The following is a 26,887-nucleotide window of genomic DNA, read 5'->3' on the forward strand; positions in this document are numbered from 1 at the left end:
CCACTAAATCAGTGGTTCTCAACCTGTGGGTCCCCGCGACCCTTTGGGGGGTCAAATGACCCTTTCACAGAGGTCACCTAAGACCATATTTCTGATGGCTTTAGGAACCCAGACACCGCTCCTCTATCCATCTCCAGGCGGATCTGCCCACATGCAGCTACGCCCACATATGGGGTCACCACAACATGAGGAACTGTATTAAAGAGCTGCAGCATTAGGAAGCTTGAGAACCACTGCTCTACGTGAACAGGCTTTACCTTAAATGCATCTGTTGCAGATTAAAGGAAATGATCTATTCCTTTCGACTGTAACGCCCTCGTGAGAGAAGGGGACTGCTACCCCAAGGTCGTGTACTTGGAAGTCACTGGACTTCATTCGACCCTGTATAAGTCAACATCTCATGCATTTAGCCTAAAAAAATTTCCTATATTTGAATAACCCCCTTATCTCAATAGTAGTTTTAAATCCTAAACTATTGACTCATTTAATGATATTATATTAGAATTGAAGAGCCCTCAATTCTGGTGTAGTGGTTATGTATTTGGCTGCAATCCACATGGTCAGCAGTTCGAAACCACCAGCAGCGCTGAAGAAGAAAGACTGGGCTTTCTATTCCCATAAACAGTTACAGTCTTAGAAACCCACAAGGAAGTTGCTGAATCGGCATCGACTCCATGGCAGTGAATTTGGTTTGGGTTTATTAGTAGAATTACTTAAGGCCCCGTGGATGTTACTTATATTATCTTTCCAAGAGCTGATCATGGTGCCACTACAGTGGAACAGGGATGGTTGCAGACCTTAGCTATGTGAGTGGTTTTGAGCTCACACGTAACCGTAAACCCTAATCTAAGAACAATCAGTTCTTAGTATGCAGCCCCAAAATGTGGCAAAGAAAGCAGATGGTGCCTGGCTATCAGGAATAACAGCATCTGGGGGTCTTAAAAGCTTGTCTTAAAGCAAGCAGCCATCTAAGTGAAGTGTCAGCTAAGTCCATACAGAAGGAGCACACTACTATGTGTGATCCAAGGATTGTAAATAATAAAATCCAGGGCTGGAGGAGGGAATTCTATTAGAGCTTAAATTCTGAGCACCTGGTTTGCAGGAGGCTATGTAGAGATGATGGTGAAAGCCAAAAACCCATGTGCAGAATTCCCGTGTGGAGCCTTTTGTGAATCCTCTCCCGCCACCGTCCAGGGAAACGACCAGTCTTTCCCTCCGACGAAGTGCATTGCAAAGTGGATGGATGCAGACACTGTTAGGTTAAAACAGCACCTTTTCAGTTGCTTTCCCTTTTGACCTACTTTAAATTTGTTCCAGCCTTTGTTATGTTCTGCTTTCTTTTGGATTGAGGTTTTACAGTGTTTGTTGCTGTTGCTGTTGTTGTTGTTAGCATTTGGCAGGGGAGGTTGGGGGCGAAATGGGGAGCTAATAATAATGAACACAGAATGAGGGAAATGTTCTAAAACTGATTTCTGGTGATGGCTGCACAATTCTTTCTAATAGCCCTAAACCAGTGAATTCTATGTCAATAAGACTGTGTACACTTCCTTTCAAAGGAAGGAGATGGGCCTTACCCCTTCTGCACCCCAGTCTGCCCGCCCCTGTGGTGGTGCCCTCACCTGCCATCATCGGGGCACAGCCCTCAATGCAGTGTGGCAACTAGAAGCCACAGAGTTGGGGCAGCCACCCGGCAGCATCCACACCCTGGCTGTTTGCTGGCTGCCCGTCTGCAGGGCTGACCAGGCTCGGGGTGGCGGGAGGAGGGGGAGGTTACATGGAGCCTTTGCAGGCCAAGTCTTCTGTGATTCACCTCCTTGTCCTTCGTCCTCCCAGGCCTGTGCCCTGGCTCTGCCTCCAGCCAAAGCATGAATGACCTGGAGCATGCCCCAAGTCTAACGGAAAATGCCTCCCTGGCCGCTGGGGACCAGTGTGGCCAGGAGACCCCACTGGAGAACGCCCTGTTTGCCACCTTCTACCTGCTCGATTTCATCCTGGCCTTTGTTGGCAACGCCCTGGCCCTGTGGCTCTTTGTGCGGGACCACAAGTCAGGCACCCCTGCCAATGTGTTCCTCATGCACCTGGCCGTGGCCGATCTCTCCTGCGTGCTGGTGCTGCCCACCCGCCTCATCTACCACTTCTCTGGGAGTCACTGGCCATTCGGGGAGATCCCGTGCCGCCTCACCGGTTTCTTCTTCTACCTCAACATGTATGCCAGCATCTACTTCCTCACCTGCATCAGCGCAGACCGCTTCCTGGCCATCGTGTACCCTGTCCGGTCCCTCAAGTTGCGAAGGCCCCTCTACGCCCACCTGGCCTGTGCCTTCCTCTGGGTGGTAGTAGCTGTGGCCATGGCGCCGCTGCTGGTGAGCCCACAGACTGTGCAGACCAACCACACGGTTGTCTGCCTCCAGCTCTACCGGGAGAAGGCCTCCCACTACGCCCTCGTGTCCCTGGCCGTGGCCTTCACCTTCCCATTCATCACCACGGTCAGCTGCTACCTGATGATCATCCGGAGCCTGCGGCAGGGCCCGCGGGTGGAGCAGCGCCTCAAGAGCAAAGCCATCCGCATGATCGCCATGGTGCTGGCCATCTTCCTGGTCTGCTTCGTGCCCTACCACGTCCACCGCTCCGTCTACGTGCTGCACCTGCGCAGTCACCAGCCCTCCTGCGCGGCCCGGCGCGTCCTGGCCCTGGGGAACCGCATCACCTCCTGCCTCACCAGTCTCAACAGCGCCCTGGACCCTGTCATGTACTTCTTTGTGGCCGAGAAGTTTCGAGACACCTTGTGCAACTTGCTCTGCAGTAAAAGGCTCCTGGGCCTGCCCCCCAGCTTTGAAGGGAAAACCAACGAGAGCTCGCTGAGTGCCAAGTCAGAGCTGTGAGGGCTGGCCCTCGGGACGCGCCCTCTGGCTCGGGTCAAAGCCGTCCCAGGGGGACAACACCCCCACAGCGGTGCCGCCCAGGCTGGAGACGAGTATGTCTTTCTTCCCGGGCCCCCTGTAGAAACAAACCTGTATCCCATCGGGTCTCTCTCCAGATTCCAAGGCCTGAGCTCACTCACACCACCGGGGCAAAGTCCTGGGCAGGCTTGAAGAAATACCTGAATCTCTACCAAGAAGGAATCGTCGTGCCAGCCAGTCAGCTCCTCTGCAGGAAGGCGTGCCACTGACCTCTCGGAGGGGAAGCCAGAGGTCCAGCTGCTGACAATGAGCACAAACGAGTCTTCCTTCCTCAAGCTGCCTGCCTGGTCCCCAGCCTCTTCCCAAGACAGAAACGCCCCTTAGCAAAGCTCTGTGGAGGAAACGCCAAAAGTTGGCTGGAAAACAACCTTTGAGAGGTGAATGGGTGGGAAGGGTGTCCAAATATTTTCCTCTGGAGGACAGGCTGGTGTGAGTTCCCTCTGTGGGCCACTTGCTATAGGTGACGCCTACCTTAGTTTAGGGGCATGGACCCTATATAACCCAACGCTAGCTAGTAATACCTTTCAGCTGGTCATCAGGCCATCAGCCGACATAGACCAGGTCCTTCTCTAAGGCCTTAATCAGATCTGAAGAGGCCTGACAATCACCAGTACTTCCTGGTAGGTGCCACTCCCTCGCTAACCCTGGCCAATCACACAAGTCAGTAGGCAGTGCCAGGAGCACACTTGGTTGGTCCTTGCTTGGAAAATCCCCGGGCAGCAGAGAAGGACCTGGTAGGGCCCAGTCTCCCACGAATCAGACAAGCCAGGGAATTCTTGTTCCTGCCCTCTCCTGAGAGACTTCTCCTAGCCTCGATACCCCACTGCACCAGCAGGGCCTTCTATAGCTGTTGCATGGTCATAAGACAACACAGCTACACATTGAGGACTATGAAGGGGCACTGTGTTTGCTTAACATCACATTCCCTCTCAGAACGTTCTCCCCTTCAGCCCGGAATGGCCAAGTGGGGGCCAAGGAAGCAGAGGTGGAGGTGCACACCACTCTTGAAGTCTCTCTTCTGCGTCAGCAGCGCCAACCGTATAGGACCACGCCTGCGCAGTAAGAATCCCAGCTGGGTGGACGTGCCAACCTAGGCCTGGGAGGGCATGGGTTTGAGAAAGAACTCTTGTTCATCACACATGCCAGCTGGCAGCATGCCCCCTCTTCCTTACAGCAATTCTTTACGTCGCATCCTACTTCCCATAACACTGCAGCCTCCCCAAGACATACGCCAGTGGGGAGGGTGGTGTTGGGTGCACAGTGGCCCAGGAAAGGACTGGGCTCACCCTGGACAGCATACCAAGCTGGTGAGCCAACTTCCGGGGATGGTCTGCAGCCTTTCACCCAGCCGGCGGACCCGTGGGCATGGTGGAGGACCAGCAGTGCACCAGGCGCTGTTAGTCCATGCCAGTCCAAGAGCCCATTTCTCAGGCAGCGGACCATCACAGACAGCACAACAGAGAACATGAGTGTTAGAAGATCCCAGCTTGAAGGGCTACCCGATGCAGCAGACCTGGGTGGGGCCCAAAGACCCCACGAGAGCTGGCACTGTAAGGTTAGGCTGCTCTCCCACTGCTTCGGGGATTGCTGGAGAAGCAGGGTCAACTGGCAGTGCATGACTCAGGAGCTCCCTGGGGGCCCTGCCACATGGGACATGCATGAGCCTGCAACAGGGAAGTCTCACCCCCAAATGGAAGTGAAGCACCTGACGTTGTCCAGGACTCTGAAGATTCAAGGGCTCTGTCCTCGAAGGCAGAGATAAGAACAAAGTCCCAAATAACTCTAGGACTTAAAGCTGGGGGGAAGCCACGGAAGCTGAAACAGGAACCCAGGCAGGAGTTACCCTAAGGCCAGAGAAGCATTCACAGAAGGGACGACAGGGAGGTGAGCTGTGGCAGACTCAGCGGGCCAGGGAGCACGCCGCTGGCACTGCCACAGACGGGCAGGAAGGGCCCAGGGGAGGATGTGCTGTGGGTACTGCAAGCAGCCGGCGGAGCTCGGAGGAAAGCAGGCTCAGCACTAAGCCATGGAAGTCCCAGGCCTGACCCTCGGGGAAGGGAGAGAAACATGAGCAGCAGAGGCTCCCAGAAGAGGCATGAGAGGTGAACGGGCCTTAAGAGGGAGTCCCAGCAGGAGGGGATGTTTGTTGGGGGGGGGGGGTTGTGCAGCCACATCTCTGTCCTAAGGAAGTGGGAGAAGAGGCCATCCACTCGAGGCAAGGACTGGGAGGGTAGAGGGCAGTGGTGGGCAAGGGGTCTTCTCAGAAGGAGGAAATGGACCCTGCTAAAGATCTTTAAGGAGGAGGCCCCGGAGGTGTAGTGGCTATGTGTGGGGCTGCCATCCGCATGGCTGGCAGTTCGAAACCATCAGCAGCTCCTCCAGAGAAAACCTGGGCTTTCTGCTCCCCGGAACGGTTAGTCTCGGAAACCCACCGGGGGTCACCGTGAGTCAGTGCTGAATGGGTGGCAGTGAGTTTGACTTTGGGGTTTAGGGCTCTCTAAACCCACCAAGCTGCTCCGCCCGAGAAAGATGTGGCGTCTGCTTCCAGGCAGGCTCACGGCCTTGCAAACCTCCCAGACAGCTGCTCTGCCCCACGGGGTCACTGTGAGGCAGAATGGCCTCCCTGGCAGCAGGTTTCCTCGGCTGCTGTGGAAGGAGCCGGCGCACTGAATGGAGTGCGCAGGTCTGAGTGGAGAGGGAATTCGGGCAGCCTTCTGGGTGGGTTTCTCTGCGGCAGTGTTGGGGCGTGGGGGCATAGGGCCAGCACTGTGGACGACACGGTCAGCAGGGGACGCGGCCAGCAAGGATTGATTCAGCTCCAGTCCTTCATCCGTCCACTGCCTCTAACCACTTCCTGCTCCTGCCACTTTCACGTGCCTGCCTCTGTCACCTGTCAGCCTGCTGCCCCGGCAGAACCATGACCCTGGGCAGACCTGGACTCTTGGCTCCCAGTCTCCCCAGTCTCAGGCTACACCCAAGATGGGGACTGCCTCATCCCCCTGGCACTAAAGTACTTAGTGAGCACCAAGAGGCAGCTGTTACGGGCCTCTCACCCGTCTCACCTGTCCGCATTCTTCACAAAGCCCAGGTCCGCCAGCTCCGTGTCACACAGCTCACAGCGGAAGCAGCCGGGGTGCCAGCTGTTGTTCATGGCCTTGATGACCCGGCCGATGATGAACTCGCCTGAGGGAAGAGCGGCCCCTCCTTAGCCGTCCACACCAGCCCGCCCTGGCTCCTCAGCTCCCAGCCCAGAACGTCAAGAGCTCCTGCCCAAGGGTTCAGCCAGGCCCTCGGACTGATGCTCAGAAAGATGCAGGAGGTGGTCTGCCCAACATCCCCATTGCCACCCCACGCCCCCAGCCCCACCCCCCATGTCCCCGAGAAGGTTGATTACCACAGGATCCGCAGCACGGGGCAAACAGCATCTGGAAGTCATGTTCACAGTACTTCCGGCCTTCAAACTGCAAATGGAGCCAGAAGAGACGCATCAAGCAAACCACCCATCCCCCCACGAGCTGCGCTGGCTGATCCTTGCTTGGTCAGCCAGTGTGGTCACCATAGGAAAAGGGTGCGAGAGTGTCCAGGGGAGGGCAGCAAGGAGAGAGACGGCAGTGAGGGCTGGGGAGCACAGATTAGAGGCTCAGTGGACTGGCGGGATCACAGAGGAAAGTGGGCAACCAAAGGCCCTGCTTTAGACTCAGGTGTGTGTCCCTGTTGGTCCTGCGTGCAGACTGGGATGGCGTCTTTGGCTGGGGTGGGATGAGGTCACCTTTGAGTCCTCTGAGCTGCTATGCTCCATTTCCTAAGTGCCTTCCCTTAGGAGCCCAGCTCCCCAGAGACCACCAAACACCACCGGTTTAGAGCCTGGAGGAAGGAGATGCAGGAAGGGGACTCGCGGGAAACCCCTTGTGATAGGTAGGTTTACTGTGCCAACATGGTCAATAAGAACATGCGGGATTAATAAGGTCGCAGCTTGATGGGAGGGCAAAGAGATAAATGATTCGGTATGTCCGGCCTCTCTCTCTCTTACTCTCTGGTGATCAGACCAGCATGCGGCTGCCTGGCCTGGTTCGCAGCCTCAGCTTGTGAGCTACACTACCTGTGGGACACCCAACCCATGGACTGGGTCACTAGAGTTTGAGGTTCCTTCGAGACCTGCTTCACCACACTGCTAGTGTATACATTGCTTGAGCTGGGAACTGTCAGATCCAGTCATCAGGCTGACTGTTGGTGACCTGCCCAGCTGTTTGCTGCCTGTGGTCGGACTGCATGCATTGCACTGTGGAAGACTCAGCTGTCTGCTTCCTTGACCTTGGACCCAGCAGCCCTGTGAGTTGAAGAACTTCCAGTATATTAATTGTTTTACAGAAGTGCTGTAGAACTCTACTGCTGTGTGGACTAATTAGCTGTTACATTCCTTCTTGCTATATAGAACTATCCATGTAGATATTCATATTCATAAGTGTCCTTGTTTTGTTCTTCTAGAGAACCCTAACACACCCCTTCAGCCAGAGGGAGCTGTGTGAATACCAGCCAGGCACTACTGTCCCCACCAAGACCAGGAAGGTCCTTTCCCTGATCCCAAATATGACCACTCCTGGGTTTTCCCTATTCTCTAGAATGTTGTGTCAGGCTCCAAATAGACACAACCCTTCCCATTGGCCTACAGAGTCATCAGAGTAATGAGGATTTCTTAAGCACCTGCTGTGTTGCTGGGCTTATTCTAGATACATGCCCACCCTCCCACTGACCTGACCATTGGACAGAATTTCCCAGAAGGCAAGAAAGGGAAATGGCCATTCAGCTCTGCCAACCCATAGCCACCTATCAGCCATCCCCATCAGCTTCCTTTTTAAAGATATCCGGCCTCTGGCCACTCCCAGTCGCCTCCACTCCAACTACCAGTGGCATCAATAAACATGGAAGATCTCTGGGGAAGAAAAGCCCTGGTCTGCAGTGTTTGCCCATCTCTGTGGTATAACTAGCCCGCCATGCCAGTTTCAAACTACCAGCATGCTGGTCACCCCGCGTGGCACAGGGAAGGGCGTGCTGTAAGCAGCAGGCCTTCCTCACCCAAGTCCAGTAGGCATACCTAGAAAGAGGCAAGTCGTGAGTATATCTTACCTCTGTGAGTGGATTTCTTTCAATGACATTCCACTTTCCAGTTACCTCTCCCCAGCCCACTCATAACCACAAATCTTTTGCCCTTGTACATTTCCTGTTTGCCATGTTTCATAGCTACGGAATCATCTGCGGGTTTAACCTTTTGTGTCTGTCATATTTCACTTAACAATGTTCTCTTGAAGGCTCAAGAATATTCCATTGCATGTTGTTATGGATTCAATTGTATCCCCTCAGCAACATGTGTGCTGAGGTCCTAACCTTTGGACCTGTAAGCATGACCCTGGAAATCGGGGGTGGGGTGGAAGGTGTCTTTTGTTATGACCCGGCACCAAATCATTGCTGAGTTATAAGCAATCAACCAGGGGAGAGACACATGAAGATGGACGACAGCACCAAGAAATGGATGCCAAGGAAGAAGAAGGAGCTCCTCCAACTCCCGGGAAAGAAGGTCCCCCTGGATTTGGACTTTGAGACCCCTGAAGTGTCAAGAGAATAAATTGCTGTTCTTTTAAACCCCCCGTTGGAGGTCTCTTGTGTTAGGTACGTGAGAAATAGGCACGCACCACATTTAATTTCTCTCATCAGCTGTGAGGCTACTCAGGTTGTTTCCACTCATCACTGTTAGAATTGCCCATCATGCTGCAGTGCGCATGAACACACACTTGTTCTTAAAGAGCCGCCAGATTGTTTCCCACGGCGGCGACACCATTTTACATTCCCTCTCGCGCTTCACGAGGGCTCCGATTCCTCTGTCATCTGGGGACGCTTTTCCTTTTTTTTAGAAATAATAGCCATGATAGTGGGTGGGAAGTGGCATCTTAATGCAGTGTTGATGTGCATCTCCCAAATGGCTGGTTTGTTCTTAATATAATTTATGTAAGTTTATGTCATTTTATATTTCCCCCTTTTATTTATTTGGCTGCTGTTGAGAATATGCACAGCAAAACAGACACTACTTTAATAGCTTCTACCGGATGATGTGCTAGCACGGACGGATGACACTCTTAGAGCAGCTAGCCCTTCCTGAGTTTCCTCCTCCATGAACAAACAATGTGTCACCACTACTCCACCATGGTTGACACTTCACTGCCAACTGGGTCAGTTCCTACAGGGCAGAGCAGAGCTGCCCCTGTGAGTTCCTGACACTGCGACTCTTTACAGGAGTAGAAAGCCTCATCTTTCTTCCACAGACCAACTGGTGGTTGCAAACAGCTGACCTGGTGGTTCGCAGCCCAACGTGTAACTGGTACACTACCAGTGCTCCTGCTCAAGCAGAGCTTTCCTGTGGGGCCCTCCCTCGGGGCCCCAACAGCCCCACCCTGACATTCCTTATTGCAAAAGCCCTCAGCACCATCTGATACATATTGATTGCATTTACTATCAGATGCCCAGGAGGGGTAAGCGCCCTGAGAGCCGGGTCTCCCCACCCCTGGGTGTCCTGGAGAAGGCTAGATGAGTGGATGGTGCGCCTTCGGTACCATGGCAACCACTAGAGTAGGTTCAGCACTGGCCAGAGGTAAAGCTGGGTTTATGGCCTGCTATGGCAGCCCCGCGCCAAGATGGCAAGGTCCAGCTCTTCCTGCAGCAGGCTCTGCAGTTGAGTCTGCTGCTCAGAAGCTCCACGGTGTGTCCCCAGCCCCCACCTGTCCCAGGCATGCTCACCTCGTAGAAGAGCCCGTCGGGGAACTGCCGGAAGCACTGGGCGCACACGAAGCAGTTCTCGTGGAATAGCTCCCCGTTGCTGTTGACGATCCTCTCGGCAGGGCCAAAGCGGGCCCGGCAGCGCTGGCACACGGCATTGGCCAAGGCAGTGGACATATTGCTGGGATGGGATGGGGGATGAGAGGGGTGAGGCAGGTCAGGACCGAGGGGTGGAAAGGCTGCTACAGCAGGGCAGGGCAGGGCGCAGGTACTCCCCGCCTTAAAAAGCTGAAGTCCTTCCAGGATAGGAAAGTCACTTTTACCACCCAAGGGTAGCCTTGGCATTGGATCGGGCCGGGGCGGGGCGGAGGTGGTGGTGTTTGCTCAACACACAGCTTGGGTCGTTGGCATGGCTGCAGCACTCTCCCATAGGTATCCATGCACAGGACATGCTAACTGACAGTGACGCAGCCACGATCCAAGGGCCAGAACGCAGGTGAGCAACCAGGTATGTACAAAGCAGAGCCTCCCATCTTCGGGTGAACAGCAGCCCTGTCTGAGGATGTCATTAATGGAAAGAGGGGCTCCGTCAGCAGGAGGAACCCAGGGAGGGGTGGGTTGGGGGAGAACAGGTCTGACACTAAGATGCATCAGAAGCTGCGCAGAAACACCCAGGCGGGATGTGGTTTCTTCACGGCCTTGGGGCCAACCAACCTCACTCGGCCTGCTCTCGGTGTGCTCTGGACACCCAAGCCACATCCCGTGTCCGTCCACACTGAGGTCAGGATGGCGGTGTGGCCGTAGGAGTTGGGGAGACCCCAGGATGACAGGGAAGTTCATCCCCATCTCCTGGCCCTGCGTGGTCAGCTGGTGTCAGGAGGCAAGCGAGGACCTGCCAGGCTGCTGCCATAGGAGGCCGGCCTGGACCACCCATGGACCAGCACGCTCCCTCTCCTGAGAGTGCTGCAGACTTCGCTCTCCAGCAGCAGGGAGGAGATCCCATTGTCTAACGGGGACTCAGACCCTGGGCTAGGGCTCTGAGTGTCAGAAATAACAGGAAAGCCTAACTCAGCCTGAACTTCCTCACTCAAAAAATCCAGGAAATGAAGTTTAAAAAACAAAAACAAAAAATTAAACATTCGGGTTCAGCCCCAGACTTTTGGACCGTTCCTTGAACTCAGATCTCTATCCCTGAACCAAGTAAGCACATGGCTGACCGGTACTGTGTGTGCTCCCTGTCCCCGCCTGAGGTGCCCTCCCCGGGCCAGCCCAGCCTCTGCTCCTAGACCCAGGGATGATTTCTGTACACTGCAACCAAGCCTCTGGCCTCCCTCTGGGGCTGCCCTAGCTCCCACCCACCAGCGGTTGCTGCTGGCACCTCCCTCTCCAAGGCCGCAGCCCCCAGACAGGCCACTGCCCGTCTGCCTGCATTGCTGGCTCAGGTGCCATGCTATCCTCCACCTTTGTAGACACACTCCTGATTAAGCTCTCCCATGCACTCTCTGATTGTACACAGCCTGCCTGCCAGGGCCCCAGGAGACACGCCATCTCTGTGCTGCGAGTCACCTTGAAGTGGGCATCGTGGGACCGCTCCAATAAGACGCCTGGCCCAGGAATTTCTCTGTGTCTAGTTCCCCAAACTGGATGCCCTGGTGTCTCAGGTAGAGGCTTTTCTCCCCCGCCCCTACATCTCTGCACGAGCCCTGGCACGGGCAGAAGTGTGGGGCTGACAGCGCCCCTTTCCACGTGTTGTCCTAGTCCGCGTATTCAGGCAGCGGTACCGCCACTGGAAGCACTGGGAGGAAAACTCAGAGGACACCTAAGCGACCACCTCTATCTGCTGGCCTAAAACTCCGAGGACTGGGTGGACAGGTGTTGGGATAACCTGGACAGCGTTCCACTGCACTACCCAGAATGCTTCCTGGAGTGGCGGGGGACAGTGTAGCATGGTAGGGCCAAGCGCTGCTCCGGAGTCCCTAGCCATGGGGCTGGAAGAAAGAGGGAGCTCCTCCGGGCCTCTTTCCTCCCCTGTGAAGAGGTGCATCCTGGGTAAGTGCCTCCTGGTGACATAAAGTATGTCCAGTGCAGGGCGCGTGCTGGATAAATGGGGCTGTGTGTACATCGGGACTGTGGGTGTGTAGTTCGGGAAGTGTGCTGAGTCCCGTCACCATGGCTGGTCCGGAAGAAGGCCTGCAGATCGCCTGCCCTCCTTCGAGGGCCAAGAGCGAGACATGGTTGCTTCAGGTCCTCCTTCACACATTTCAGACAAGGAGAGGGAGCACCGAGTCTGCCCAGTTATCCCCGAGGAGCAAATGCCACCGCTGCGCCCGCCGCATCACATCCCACACCCTGCCAACGGCACACCAAGAAGCCAAAGCCCAGAGCTGTCTACCTGCCGCCGGGGACCCCGGCCGGGCGCTGGGTTTGGGGAAGGGATGGGCTTTCTCTATCCCTGGTTCCAGTAAGGAAGGGTGGGTCACCTAGGGGGAGAGCATGTCCTCTCCTCGCCCCTCAGCTCCCAGCAGAATTTCAGAAACAAGGCCTCCTTCCCAGCTCTCCCCCTCACTGGAGTCTAGAAAGACAGTTGTGAGGGCCCACAGGCAGGCAGGGGCTGGCCACAGGGGGTCTGTCCCCGCACTGCGTGAGCCCAGGCACCAAGGACGCGTCTGTGGGGGAAGAGTAGGTCTAACAGCGTGTGCTCACTGCTGGGCACACCGAACTTCAGCCTTGGCTCAGACACCCACTGATGGTATGATAGGAACCAAAGATTCCAGATCTGCTTCCTCGTCTGTAAAATGAGCCGGCAACACTCACCTCTAGGGTTCGTTAGGACCTACAAACACAACCAACATTCCCAGCCTCCTGGAGCATTCTTTGCTCCTTCTGCAAGTGAATGAGCATTGCAGAGCCGGGCACTGCTCTGGACGCAGCAGGGCCCATCGTGACTGCAGGGGATGGTGCTCTGAGCATCTCCTCCATCCCTCCCCCTGGGGCTGTGGTCCAGGCTGATCCTAAGTCAGCAGAGAGGGTCAGTCACACACCGAGCCAGAAGTCACAAGGCCCAGACCCGTCCCAGAAGATGCTAGCCCATTAAAGAATGGTCGCTGTGTATGTGATGCGATGCCATCCAGGATGGCAGAAGCCTCCTGGATCCATTGGAAACGGGTCTGAAGGGGCAGAGCTCATTCTCAAGTCCTAGCTGGACCCTTTGCTCCAGAAACGCTGCTGCCTTTCCACAGGCTACGCTGTCAATTAAACAGAAAGCAGCGGGAAGGACAGGACCTGACGTGTCTACATGCATGGAATGTTCCTGAAACCTAGTTCCCGTGAGCACGCTCACTTATGCTCCGTGGCATTTTTTGTTTGCCACGTTCTCCTGTTGCAGAGACGGGTTATCTTTCTCTGGCTCGTTCTTCACTGGGCATTCAGCCTGCCCCGCTGGTCAGCCTCATCCGGGCACTGTGCCTCCTGCCCATGCTACAGACCCTAGAGACAAATGGCAGAGCCGGAGAGCTGACATTCAGCTCAGCCTTGCCCAGGTGAGTCAGTTGCTCTGGGCCAGCTTTGGGCCCCAGCGGGTGATGCTCTGATGCCCATGACAGCTCCACCAGTGGCAGGTCCTCCCAGATGGCAGCCTCCCAAGCACCCTTTCTTTCCCTTGTTCTTAACCCTAGGCATGTTGCCCGTGACTGCCAACACACAGGGAGTTCCAGCAGGCCCTCGGGATGGCGTGGTGGCTTGTTTCCACAGTGGGACATTAGCCTCCTGGACGCTTTCCTCTCGAGGGTACCCAAAGCCCCCGTGGCCCCTAATACCCCGGAGACTGCTGCTCTCGGCTCCCTCTTTGCTCCCCCCTCACTGCAGCCGCACCGTCCAAGCTTCCGCAGTCCCCTCCCCCTGTCACATTTCTACACCAATGTCCCCAAGGCCACGCCCGTGTTGCTCTCTTGCCAACAACTGCTTGGATATTTCCACCTGGATTTCCCCAGGGCCCTGCATGCTCAGCACGTCCAGGAACCATTCCCAAATCCTGCTCCCCCCGCCCCGCCCCCAGCTTCCTTCACGCCTCAGGTTAGTCCATCCTCTGAAATGCCCTGGGTCAGTCAGGAACCCCCAGCCTCACACACCAGGCTTGAAGGAGGCTTTAACCCCCAGCTCTACATGGCAGTGTCCCGGTGATGAGCAGGTGGGGCTGTGTTCAACTCCCCCTTCGCCATTGTCTGATGGGAACGGCTCTTTGCCCACTTGGCGCCCCATCTGTAAAGTGAGGACAATAACAACAGCCCCATGTGAAGTGTCGCTCCCTGATCACTAGCACGTCGCCTTCCGTGGGCCCTGTGCACGAGCCCGTCGGACAGATAGCGCGCCCGCCAGCTAGATGCAGTCACACGGCCCCCACCTGGCCGGCCTGCCTCTGACCACGGCCAGTGACTGGTGGGCCCTCCATCAGAGGCCACCTTCGGAACGGTAGAGAGTGACTTCCCCTGGAAAGCCCCGAGGCCACTCCTTTCTGGGCATTGTCTTTGCCACGACTGGCTCCTGGCGACCTACCCTGGGGCGGCTCCGGGTGGCAGGGTGCTGTGCCGGTTCTGGCGTCGGCGGTACAGCCTGGAGGAGCCGAGCGTGAGCAGCCGGGCAGACATGAGGTCTCTCTCTTTGGCTCCAGCTTCTTCCCTCAGGGCAGCCACGGGGGACTTCCTGGCGCCTTTGGGCCACCGGTGGCGGCAGGGCAAAAGTGGACTGGCATGCCAGGGTAGGGCAGTGCCGTGACTGTCGCCAGCACTGTGCCAGCCCCTGCGTGGCAGGTCCTGCGGGCGACCCACAGCTTACCCTCTTGGCTGGAGCTCATGTTACACACGTGGGTGGGCAAAGGGCAATGAATAGAAAGGATATTGTTCTGGGAGGCGTGGGGGCAGCACAGCAAACGCAGAGACACAGGATTGGCTTCAGGCTGGGTATGGACTGGGACAGGGCCTGGGACACAGACTGAATCTCAGCCATGACAGGCAAGGTCCTGCTGCCACGTGCAGGGACCTTCATGAAGCACCCGGCCATCCCTACAGCCAGCTGAAGAAAGCAGTATGCAGCCAGTGCAGGAAGGCTGAAAGCAAGAGGCTGAAGAGGGCGCTCTAGATGTGTCCACAGGCCACCTGAGAACCTGTCCCTGCGTTTGCTTTCCTACAAGACCCAGACTTAGGCAGCCCTCTCCCTAGCCAACAACTAGCCAACCACCCTAAAAGAGACCCACTTGCCAAAACTTAGAGCAGAGTAAGTCCCCCAGGGTTTCATGACGAGCAGGCGCAACAAGGCCCCAGGAAGACCACCATGAAGGGACCATGAGTTCACCTAAAGATCGGCAGGGCGCCTGTGATCCAAGCGCAAACACCCAGAGTCAGCACATGAACTGGGGCCAAGCTGGTCAAGCCATCCCAGTAGCTGGCCATAAAACCAGAACACGAACACTCACAGAGTCTCTAACACTGGCCTCTGGCAGCTTTGTCACCCCTGCTCATACGAATGGAAAACTGCAGCAGCAGCACCCCTTCCCTTCCAAAGCCCGGCGATGGTAGCCGTCCGGTGTACATACTCCAGACAGCAGGGCGCTCACTGGTCCTCTGAATCCACTGGGCACTCACATTGCTGGGCCCACACATACGAGAGCACACATCACCCAGCCAATCCACACCGTAACCACCCTGGGGTCAGCCTTGAAACCCGGTCAGGCCACAACAAAAGCATTTGTAAATGCAGCTCAATGTCAAGGTTACCAAGAACTAATCAATTCAACAAGTCTGTTTTCAAGGCAGACCCAGGGGCTAGTGTGATCCACACGCAGAACGAAGAAAGTCCCCGGAATATCTCCAGTCTCTGACATGGCCACTGAATGCTAAAGAGAGGCACCTGCGCCCCTCTCCCATGCCCATCAGCCCCTTCCTTATGGAAATCCTGAACTCCAGAACCCAGGACTCTCATCCCTCATCCGCTTCACATAAAGGAGGGAATGTTTGGGGTTTCTGGGGCTGCACACGGGCCTGGGAAAGATAGTGAGGCAGCAGTCCTTTGGACAAAAGTATCTGGAAATGAGGTTTAATTTCAAGCTCCGCAATCACTAACTAACTCAGTAAATGTTGACTATAAAGAGGGGCTGCCGAGGGTAGAAGCTTTTAAACTTGAGTCAGATTGAGCCCAAATCCCTGCACAGTAGCGCTCCCTTCAGGAGAGTCCCCGTATTGCTCCAAAAAACACAGAGAGACAAAAACACACAGAAAGGGCACACGTGGTACAGAAGGACCTCTGACCATTCACTCCTCCATGATGCCAAAAGAATTCAAAACTCTAGAAATTAACCAAAGGTTTGAAGCAACTTAGGAGATGTTTATTCCAGAAAAAGAGTTGATGCTTGATAAGAACAAGGAACTGTATGACATTTCAACTCATCGCCCACCACAACTCTATCGAAGCCTTTAAAGACAGCAGCCTGTGATCTGAGGGCCAGCACCACAGCCTCATTCTCCTCACTGGACATTGCTGCGAGTTCTCCGAGGAGCCCTGCTGGTGTACTGGGTAGACTGTAGGACAGCAGTGAGTTTGGGAACACCCAGCCCTTCTTTAAGAAGATGCCCCGGGTTGGACTTCCAGACACGCTACCCAGACTTGCTGTCACCAAGCCAGGAGAGATGAAGGGCAGCAGACGGAGAAGACCATCCTGGAACCTTCAGCTTCAGAAGAAAGGAGAAGAGGGTTAAATACCGACCAGGAGAAGCAGCTGAACACAGGGAGAGAAGAGACCGAGGAGTGAATGGTCGGCTGCTGTGCATGGTTAGGCTTCCAAACAGCATGCAGCTGAGACAACAGCCGTCAACACAAACACAACCCCAGTGGCTGGGGACGAGAAAGGCGAAATCCCCCCTTATTTCCCACACCCTCCTGGAGACGAGAAACGTGTCCAGCCCCCACCCTCACCCACCCAGCAACCAATGACACCCACCTTCCCAGCACAGCTCTGCTCTGCCTGAGGATGGGGTGGCACGTGGTGCACCACCCCCAAGTTTGGAGGTGCATGAACTACATCTGGTCATATCAGCAGAGGGTGCAGTACCAGATCCTGGCCCCTCTATCCATGTCTAGCCAGCTGCCGCCTGGCCCAAGAGAGTTTCCTTTGGGAGCAGCACCCTGACTTCAGTCACCTTCTGAACTTAACGCAAACTACTTCCCCATCGGGGCCTAGGCCAGCAGAAACTGCATCTAGGTTGGAAGGAGGGTCCCCTCCCTCCTTTCTCCCCAACCCTATAAGCTTGGAAGGCAGAGGGTGTGAAGCCAGACTGGCTACCCTCCCTCTCACAGTTTCCTCTTCACTTGGTCCTCCTTGTGCCCTGAGCTCCACCCCCACCCCCATGCCTCACCCCCACACTCTTTTTTCCTCATTTTCCTTTTCGGTTCTCTTTTCATTTCCCCTCTCCCTAACTCTGTTTATTATATTCTTCTCTCTTTTCTTATTTCTTCCCATTTTCTTCTCTTTTCCTTTTTTTTGGATATTAAATTTATGTTTCCTTGTTGTTTGCCTGCTTTCTGATCATGTATTTTTGTACTGTGTGTTTTGGTCTCTGTCTCTTGTCCCATCCAATGAGAAACCGCCACCATGTTCACATCTACTGGACGCTGGCAAGCCCCTGCTCCAGTACTGCGTGCTCATCGAAAGACAGCTCCCACGCCGGCTAAACCCACCCTCAACTGTGAACAGAGAACCGCACATGCACTCCCATGCTCTGTCACACCCACTAGGAGACCAGCATACAATCATTGATACAGTGATTGATGACACAATATATCATTATTGAAATACAAATACAGCAGCATCCCCAGTCAAGAGGGTTGACTGATCTCAGAGAGAGTGAATCCCTCTCCAAGAACCAGGAGGAAGCCATCAGAAAAGAGGGAATGGGGTACAAGCAGTCTGAAGACCAATCCAATAGATAAATGACTTGCGCTTACCCCCCACGCAGAGGTCGGGGCAGTGGGAGCAGCAGAGGGTAAGAAGAAAGGGGAGAGGCCAAGCCCTTCCTCCCACAGAGCCAAGCCACTCAACTCTGCAGCCGGGGCACACTCCACACGCCTGGCCTCCAGACTGCCATGCACCCCACTCGTCTAGGCTGGGGAACACGCCTGGGCTGAAGAGCACCGTCTGACAGCGTGAGAGTCATGTGCCCTGAGCACAGAAGGTTCTTACTCTCTTTCATCTTCCAAAATAAGGCATTTTTCTCCTTTTTCCTTTTTGCAACCCATTCATTGGCACTACCTGATCCTTTCCCCTCATCCCTCTACTACTTTCCCGGCCATTCTTTTAAGTCTCCCTAGCCCCTCCTCCACCATTACTTGTTCTGAAATGTCTATTATTTCTCTACTATACTCTCAAAACAGTTAACTCCCCTACCCAACCCCGCCTCCCTGCCACCCCTAACACCTACACCAAGATGTCAAGGAAACACAGAAATACCAGTCTACATACATGGAGGAGGGGCGGGGGTTGGGGAGGTGGGGAAGACAGAGTGGGAGCGGGGAAGAGAGAAACAGACACAGATAAAGTGAATAAAAACCTAGACTTAAAAGAAAGGGCTGGAATTCAAAAGGCTATGGAATTGCCTAGAAAAATAATCCTGAAGAATGATGGTTGTACACATATAACAGATGAGATAAAGAGTCTGAGAGAAAGAAAAAAAAAGAATGGGAGGGCAACAAATGTATAAGTGTGCATTACACAACTGACATATGTATGGATTGTGAAAAGAGTTGTATGAGCCCCAATAAAATGATTTTTTAAAATGGACCTTATGAGAAAACTAAGCAGAAACACAGAAGTCAGACCGAATTACACAAGACTATAACTGAACAGAGAAACAGAAGTGAAGAGATGAAAACACGAATTAGTGAGCTTGAAAACAAATCTTTGGACTCTGATCTAAGAGAAGAACAAGCAACCAAAAATGCAAAGGAGACCAAAGAAAGACAAAGAACAATGTGGGACACAGTCAAGAGGAATCGCTTCCATCTCACATGGATTCCAGAGAGGAGGGAGTCAAAAAAAACTCCAGAGAGATAAGTCCAGCAACTCCTGGAAGAACATTTCCCCGGTGCATAAAGGATGAAAATAAAACGAGGAAGCTGAAAGCACCCCAATAATAAACGTTTTCAAAACCATTTTACTGGAGTTTGTACAGATATGACACTTCCATAGTTCAAGCACACCAAGTAGTGTTGTACAATTGCTGCCACCGTCAGTTTCAGAACGTTTTCTTTCTTCTTGAACTCCTTGATTTCTGCTCCCCTTTGCCCCCTTTCCTCCATCATACACCCTAGGAAGACTTACTCTACTTGTTACCTCTATAGTTTCATCAATATTGAGTTTCATATACTGAAATACAGAACGAAAATTCAAGAGGGCTATCCACAATGACAAAATACATCAGAGATAAACCTCAATGTGGTACAGATAGGAACTGGAAACACAGGAAATCCAGGACGGATGATCCCTTCATGGCCAGTGGTGAGAGTGGCAATACCAGGAGGGTGGAGCGAAGCTGGGGTGGAAAGGGGAAACCGATTACAATGATCTACATATAACCTCCTCCCTGGGGGATGGACAACAGAAAAGTGGGTGAGGAGACATGTTGGACGGTGCAAGATATGACAAAATAATACTTTATAAATATTCAAGGGTTCATGAGGGAGGGAGAGCGGGGAGGGAGGGGGAAAAATGAGAAGCTGATGCCAGGGGCTTAAGTGGAGAGCAAATGTTTTGAGAATGATGAGGACAATGAATGTACATGTGTGCTTCACACAATTGGAGTATGTATGGATTGTGATAAGACTTGTATGAGCCCCTAATAAAATGATTTTTTTAAAGATGTAGGTGTTACTTAATTGCAATTTTGAGGCTAAAGAATGATGTACAGATGCCAAGTTGGCAAGGGATGGATTGAGTTAGTTAGTTTATTGTGCTAAGCTAGCCGATAAACACATGTGGGATTAATTGAAGGGCAGAGGGATAAATGGCTCAGTGAGTCTTGCCTTTCCAGTTCTCCGGTCTCTTGCTTTCTGACAGTCAGACCAGGGTGCAGCTGCCTTAGCCAGTTCCCTGCTTTAGCTTGCAAGGCTCACTTCCTGCAAGACATCCCTGAGGAGAAGCCACATGGATCTGATGCAGCCCTAGGTACTGGAGCACCTGCGGTGGAGATTCCGGCCAGCGCTGAGATGATTACCCATTCACTGACTCAGCTTTCCTCCTGCAGTCAGAATCATTGTGTCTGTTTTGTGAGATGGAGGAGGACTTTGTGGATTGGTGTTGGACATATGGGTTAATGGGTTAATGTTGGACTTGTGGGCTTGGGCAGCACTGGATTGGGATGTTTTCTTGATGTGCACTTGACCTTTGTATAAAAATTTCTCATACACATGAGTTTCTGTGGATTTGTTTCTGTAAAGTACTCAGACTAACACATTGGGTTACAGATATTGATGTGTTTCTTCCATGAGGACTTAGTTGACATTTCATTTAAATGGCTGTTTGTCTGGAAACAAGCCTTTAAGACTCCAGATGCTATCCTATCTGATTCCTGGGCACCATCTAATTTCTTCACTACACTTTGCTATAGCACCCATATCTTCTGTGTTTCCTTCATGTGGGTGCATGTTGAACAGGGCCATGTTATAAGAACTAATTGTTCTTAACTGGAGCTAGGATTTCGTGCAAACCCATCTGCCTTTTGGCACCCCTTAGAGAGCTCCTTGTTGACATATGGTAGAGAATCTTGTCGACCATCTCCCTGAAGCATAAGGATCTTCTGTTAATAATGTCATTGACTGGCCACTGGTACTAACTTTTAAAACACTGTTGAGAAAGAGATGTAGGATGAGTGTAGGACAACTACATATTTTAATACCTGAATTACTCACTTATACGGAATAAATCTGGGTGCTATGTTATTTACACAAACAATGGAGTTGGTTGTCAGGCAAATTTTACAATAATATGTCTTGGTTTTTTTAGCATATTATTATCTCTGCAGGCCTATCTAGATAAGATTGGCAGGATAAACAAGCTGGAGGAGAAAACAACAGGACGGATGGTTCTGGAGGATGGGGTGGGGGTACATGGGAGAGGGAGAGGTGGGGGGAAAGGAAGTGGGTTAAAAGACATAGCATCTGGGGTCTTAAAGGCTTGAAGATAAACAAGTGGCCATCTAGCTCAGAAGCAAAAAAGCCCACATGGAAGAAGCACACCAGCCAGTGCGATCACAAGGTGTCAAGGGATTGGGTATTAGGCATCAAAAAACAAAAAAAATTGTATCATTGTGAATGAGGGAGGTGCAGAGTGGAGACCTAAAGCCCATCTGCAGGCAACTGGACATCTAACAGAAGGGTCACAGGGAGGAGACAAGCTAGTCCGGTGCAGTCTAGCACCGGTGAAACATACAACTTTCTTCATTGTTCTTTAATGTTTGCTCTCCCCCACGCTCATGATCCCAATTCTACCTTACAAATCCAGCTAGATCAGAGCATGTACACGGGTACAGAGAACAACTAGAAACACAGGGAATCCAGGACAGATAAATCCTCAGGACCAATAATGAGAGTAGCGATACCAGGAGGGTAAGGAGAAGAGGGGGTAGGGGGAGGAACCGATCACAATGATCTACATATACCACAGCTCATCAGGTCTTCCGATCTACAAGCCTCTGGTAAATCCAATGAAGGAAAGAAAAAGAAGAGGCAGGTAACAAAAGTAAGAAATGAAATTGGCGATGTCACAACTGAACCAATAGAACAGAGGATGTCAAAGACTACTATGAAGGACGGTAGCCCAACAAATTTGAAAACCTAGAAGGAAGGGCCATATTCTAGAGGCACATGGCTAACGTGGACTGGAATAGAGCATCTGAGCAGCTCCCTAACGGAGGACGTGGCCTGGCAGTCACGCCTGACCTCGCCCAATCCACATCCGTCCAAGGGTGATTTCTAGGAGGCAGAGGTCAGACACCTGCCTCCACGCTCCAAGTTTCTTGTTCTAATACAATCTGTCTCTCCCATGGTAGTCTACCTCTGTCGGTTTGGATATCAATAATCCATTGCAATGGCCACACAAAACTCACAGGCACTCCTCACGATTAGTGAGAAACTAACAGGTCATAAAAAGTTAGGGATACGGTTCTGATTGCAGCGCATCTTCTCCTCGGCCAAATTATCAAACATTTCTCTGTAGTGCTCAGCCTCTCCACCATGGGGTCTCTTGGCCTCTGCCCTGTTCGGCCACGTATTGCAAAACTCCCTAGAGGGCACGACACTCTGAAAGCCAGCCTCCTTCCCAAAGGCATCGGTTTTACTCCTTCCACGGGTCAGGAAGGGCAGCCCCTACTCCGCGCTCATACTCTGCGCCCCTCCACGCTCGCCCCTCCTGGCTCCTCTTTCTTTCTGATCGCGATCTTTCTCTGCTCCTGTTTCTGAACTGGTGCACTTATACCCAGAGAAGTGGCAAAGCTGGCCAAATCCTGAGTTAGAGTCCGCTCCACCTTTCTTCAATGCTCCCGTTCAACCGCTGGGTGGGAGTTATGAAGGCTATGAGCAGAAGAGCCATACTAATGTCATTCCACTGCAATAACAAAAGAAAGACTTGGCCAGTTCATTAAAAAAAAACTCCTAACAAACAAACAAAAAAAAACCAAAAACGCCTGAACCCAGACTGCTTCACAGGTGAGTTACACCAACTATTCAGACAAGAGCGAACACCCCAGGCTCCATTTAAAGATGGGATTGTTAGGTAGGCTAGCGTAGGGCTGAGGAATGTCCGTTAATGCATGCCCAGAGAGTCAAGCTACGGAAACTATGAAGTGGCTCAGTGCACATGCTCAGAGGTTCAGGTTTCCTGCAGGTAGGCATGGGTGGGCGCTAAACCTGAATTGGCCCACCTAGGCCAGGTGAATTCAATTCAGCCAATGGGGTTGATCAGGGGTCGTCCACCACAGCTCCCTGTGGAATCCTTGAAAAGGCAGGAGCCCAGAGTCTAGACGCCTTTTCTGCGTGACTCCGAGCAGCTTGCGCCAGGCTGCATGTTCGGGAGGAGTCCTATGGGTGCCGTGTAAACCTGAAACAACTTCTAATGCTCATAAAACTCACTTGGATCACGAACTAGGCTTCGGTGTGAATTCTTTCTCGTGCAGAGCCAAGGACCGAGGTATAGATCTAGCTCCAGAGAGATCTAACAGGATGCTGATAGGTTTAATCCCTGGGTGAGTGCTGTCACCTACCTGAGCCCAAATGTCCTTCCTGAAGAAGGAAGGGGATGCTAAAACTCCCTGCAGCTGTGACATTGCTGAGACTGAAAATTCCAAGTCACTGGTTTGCAGGCCAGGGCTGCGCCCTTCTCTTCCCAGAACAAAGCTTGCTCAAAACAACCGCACCCAGCGCTGAGGCCTCAGACACCCCTCGAGCCTAGCACAGCCCTCTGAGGGCTTCAAACTCTCTTCTCCAATTGTTTTTCCCCGAGCCCCGCCACCCCACAAATGGCTCAGTTTCTTCTTGGTCTTGCCACAAAACCTTAAACAGTTCAGGGTCCTAACTGAGCCCACTAGGCACACCCTTGCATACCATGACATATTGGGCATCGCCCTACAGTATGCCCTTGGCTGCTTACCCCAAGTGCTGCCAAGTCCACCTGCCAGGCCCACAACCTGTCTGCTCTTCACGGTCTCACCGCCCACCACAGAGGAGTGGTCCATGGTACAGCTTCCTGCCCACCCCTTCCTCCACAGCCCTTTCTCCACAAAGCAGCCAGAAGTGTTTCCAGAAAATATGACAACCCTGTGTCTGCTCTGCTTCCAGCTCCTCAGTGACTCACACTGACCTGGGACAAAGTCCACCATCCACTGTCATCCCAGGTTCTCCTGTTCTGACCACCTCTGCCTCAACAGAGGGACTTAGCCTCCTGCAGGGCCCAGCTTCCTCACCACAGCGTACCTCATGGCCTCAGGGTGGAGCAAGGACCTTGACACCACAAGGGTCTGCTGCTGTTCAGAGCCACGGAGTGCTTCTGACTCATAGCGACCTGATGGATGTCCCACGACGGCAGCCCTGCCCGTCCTGCCCCATCCATACAATTGCTCCCATGTTTGAGCCCTGTGGCACACAGAAGGATTTCTCTTCCCCTTTTCTTTTAACAATGGAGGCCTTAAAACATAGCTTTAAGGGGGAAATCTGTGGAAAAGATAGTTAACGCAGGAAAATGTACTTCAGCTATATCTCTAACTTTCCAAAGTGGTGGCTTTCCTACCATGGAAAACCAGCTTTCCAGATTCCCTCTGTACTAGTCAGGGAATAAGTCCCAGTCATATTTCCCTTGGTGTTAGTTTTCCACCTCTCCCCTTTCAGTATTATAATAGTGTCATAGAGGCAATAGTGTCTCTTGTCATATCTCTTAGCTTCCTGTGGAAGCAGCACGGGACTGCAGGCAACATCATGATGATGAACAGCATAGTCAGACTAGAACTTAAGCCATGGGAACTACTTTTAACCCAAATGCGCGGGTCCAATCCTTCCATACTATTCCCCATTGTTTAATCTTATCACAGATAGGGGACGCCTTGAGTCGATCTTTGAATGTATAGAAAATATCCTTTTTTAGCTGATCAACATCTGATGAAATGTTTCCCTTAAACCCTTACAATTGTTTTCTTATCAAATCCCAATCATGCAATGCCTTATTATATGGGTTAGGGGTTACACAAAATCAGTGACATTCCAATCACATTTTAGCATTGATTGATGTTGCAAGTCCATAATTTGATCGTTTAGCAGAAGAGCAGTCTGTTGCAATGGTCCAGTCACTATTGTATAAAATGCACAGTTATGAGAGAGTCCCAGAGCGCCCCCTAGGCAGCAGCCGCCATGGAAGGAATACCTCTGCAGGCCGCGCTCGCCATTCCCAGGAATCTTGACATTTTGGATCGTTTCAGTAACAGGACAGAGTCAGGTTACTGCAGTCACTGTGTCAATCCAGCTCATCTAGGTCGTCCCACCCAACGTGCTGGTCCCACGGCTTCTCCTGACTCAGTTGCTCTCCTTTCTTTCCCTTGAAAACTCAGTGAATGGATGGGGCCTCAAACCAGGCAGCTGATTGAGAAGACTTTGGGAGAATGAGAAGGCAGGGGCAATGTGCCCCTACAGGCTCAGGGCCTGTTCTGCGCATGAAGTCAGATTTGGGACCAGCCCCAGATCCAGGACAGCCACACAGGGCTTGAGGCTCCTATACCTGGGCTTCCTTCTTGGGCCCCTAAATCCTGAACCACGGGGGTTATGGAGAGAAACATCTCTCTGCAGGGGCCTGCCTGTGTCTCAGAGTCAGCCACTTCCACGCAGCCCAGTGTCGTGTTCCAGAAAGGTCTGCAGAAGCCAACTGTGGCTGGACACTGTCAGTCTCTCACGTGCAGCAATCAGCCCCATATGTAACAAAAGGTTACCTCATATACAACAAAGCGCCCCAGAGGGGAGGTGGACGAAGATGGGAAGGATTTCCCCAACTCCTACCTCCTGCACAGCTCCATGGAATCTTCACGAGTCCCTAGGAAGTCCTTGCCCATTCCCTTGGCAGACAGAAGACTGGGACTGGACGCGGGACTGGCCCACGTTCACACAGCAGGGCCTGGGCAGAGGGTCCAGGGAGCATGTGGGGAGCCAGTGTTCAACCTCTGCCCACTAGTCAGTTGCTCTGTAACTTTGAGCGAGACCTCTACCTCTTCTGGGCCCTAGCTTCTACTACTCACCGGATAGCATCCCCAGTCTCTAAGATTCAGGAGGGAGGTAGTAGCTTCACCTGCTGCGGCCCAAGGCCTGTCCCAAACGAAACATTAGGGAGGGGGGCCCGCTTCTGAAACAGGTCTTGCTGCGGGGCCATGAGGTGGGGTGGGCTTGGCAGAGCTGTGAGGCTCGCCAGCCATGGCACCACCACCACCCCTCAGCCCGCCCATCCGAGGGCCACTCATCCCTCGGGGGCATCCCCCTCGCCCCTGGCCGCCTGGCCCTGGGGCTGCAAGGCTGGAAAAGGTCTGAGGTCAGCGGGGGTCTGGCGCTCGGGGCGGCCGGGGGAAGATTGGCGGTGGTTACCTGCCAGTCATTGTGACCGCGCTCGTGCTGCACCCGGGGTCTCGGGTCTCGGGGTCTCGGGACGCCTCTGCTGCAGCGCCTGCGGCTGCAGATCCAGGGCAGGGCGTGGAGCAGGGTGACTCCCAAAAAAGGCCACGAACCACTCCTGCCACCCGCCGACCGCCTGGGCGGGAGCGTTGGAGGAGCGGGCGGGGCGGGGAGGGAGCCACGGGGGGGGGGGCGCCCTTGCTCACAGCAGGTCTCCCCCGCCCCCCAGGGCGCTCTGTGGGCGCCTGGTCACGTCTTTCAGTCCTTCCTGCCCAGGCTCTCCTCGACACCTCCCAGATTCCCGGCATAGTTTTCCTTTTAAAGGGAGTGAAGTTATAATAAACACGGATGACAACACCCACCGCACCCCCTTCCTGGGGGGTGGGGATGCTCAGACGCCTCATCAAGGTCTCTGGCCAAGTTCAAGAACAGAGCAAAAAGGTCTTTAAAAGGACAAAAGCCAGTGTTGACGATGCTGAGGGGAAGCCCAGGGCGCCTTTGTCTCCTGAAACGCTGCTTCGCTTAGCAATCTATGGGTGTTACCATCTAGGGAATACAGGCTAAGGAAATTATTTCACTTGAAAAGTTTAACACAAAAGTAGCTCACCTTATTTAAAGACATATTGCTAGTGTGGCAACGGAGCGTGGCTCGTACTCGGAAGCCAGTTCCGCTAGTCTTCCCAACAAAGACTAACTAGAAATTATGTGCAAAGGGGTTGTTGTTGTTGTTGTTGTTGTGTGCCCTTGGGTCAGCTGCACGCACGCACTGTCCACGCTGGGCACAAACAGAACACAGCACCGCCGGGCCCCGCGCCAGCCTCTCAGCTGTTCTTAGGTGTGAGCGCGTGTCTGCAGCCACCAGGCAATCCATCTTAGAGAGGCCCGCCCTCCTTTTCACTGCCCGCTCTTCCCCAAGCAAGATGTCCCTTTCCCGGGACTGTCTCTCCTGGCAGGTTATCCAGGTCAAAGTCTTGCTCTCCTTGCCT

The 26,887-nt window shown here is 53.2% G+C and overlaps 2 protein-coding genes across 3 annotated transcripts in view; one reads left to right on the forward strand and one right to left on the reverse strand.

Moving 5' to 3' along the window:
- LIMS2 (LIM zinc finger domain containing 2) overlaps positions 1-26,098 on the reverse strand; it is a 37,403-nt gene extending 11,305 nt beyond the window's left edge. Inside the window, exons 1-5 of one of the 2 annotated variants that reach the window (XM_075529930.1) lie at positions 25,875-26,098; positions 9,747-9,906; positions 6,355-6,421; positions 6,023-6,143; positions 3,012-3,197 (exon numbers count right to left, since the gene is read on the reverse strand). In XM_075529930.1, coding sequence (XP_075386045.1) covers positions 3,012-3,197; positions 6,023-6,143; positions 6,355-6,421; positions 9,747-9,906; positions 25,875-25,885 — 545 coding nt within the window. In that variant the 5' untranslated portion in view covers positions 25,886-26,098. Of the gene's footprint in view, positions 1-3,011; positions 3,198-6,022; positions 6,144-6,354; positions 6,422-9,746; positions 9,907-25,874 lie in introns of those variants that run through there. The other variant, XM_075529931.1, reaches the window with a different exon arrangement.
- On the forward strand, positions 1,851-3,075 carry GPR17 (G protein-coupled receptor 17). Its single transcript, XM_075529932.1, has one exon. The coding sequence runs from the start codon at positions 1,866-1,868 to the stop codon at positions 2,880-2,882; it is 1,017 nt and encodes a 338-aa protein (XP_075386047.1). The 5' UTR covers positions 1,851-1,865; the 3' UTR covers positions 2,883-3,075.
- Positions 26,099-26,887: the final 789 nt, after the last annotated feature.

The sequence above is a fragment of the Tenrec ecaudatus genome, chromosome 13 (genome assembly GCF_050624435.1).
Source record: "Tenrec ecaudatus isolate mTenEca1 chromosome 13, mTenEca1.hap1, whole genome shotgun sequence".
Lineage (NCBI taxonomy): Eukaryota > Metazoa > Chordata > Mammalia > Afrosoricida > Tenrecidae > Tenrec > Tenrec ecaudatus.

Coding starts and splice junctions, on each gene's coding strand:
- GPR17 (XM_075529932.1), top strand. CDS start 1,866: ATGAATGACCTGGAGCATGCCCCAAGTCTAACGGAAAATGCCTCCCTG.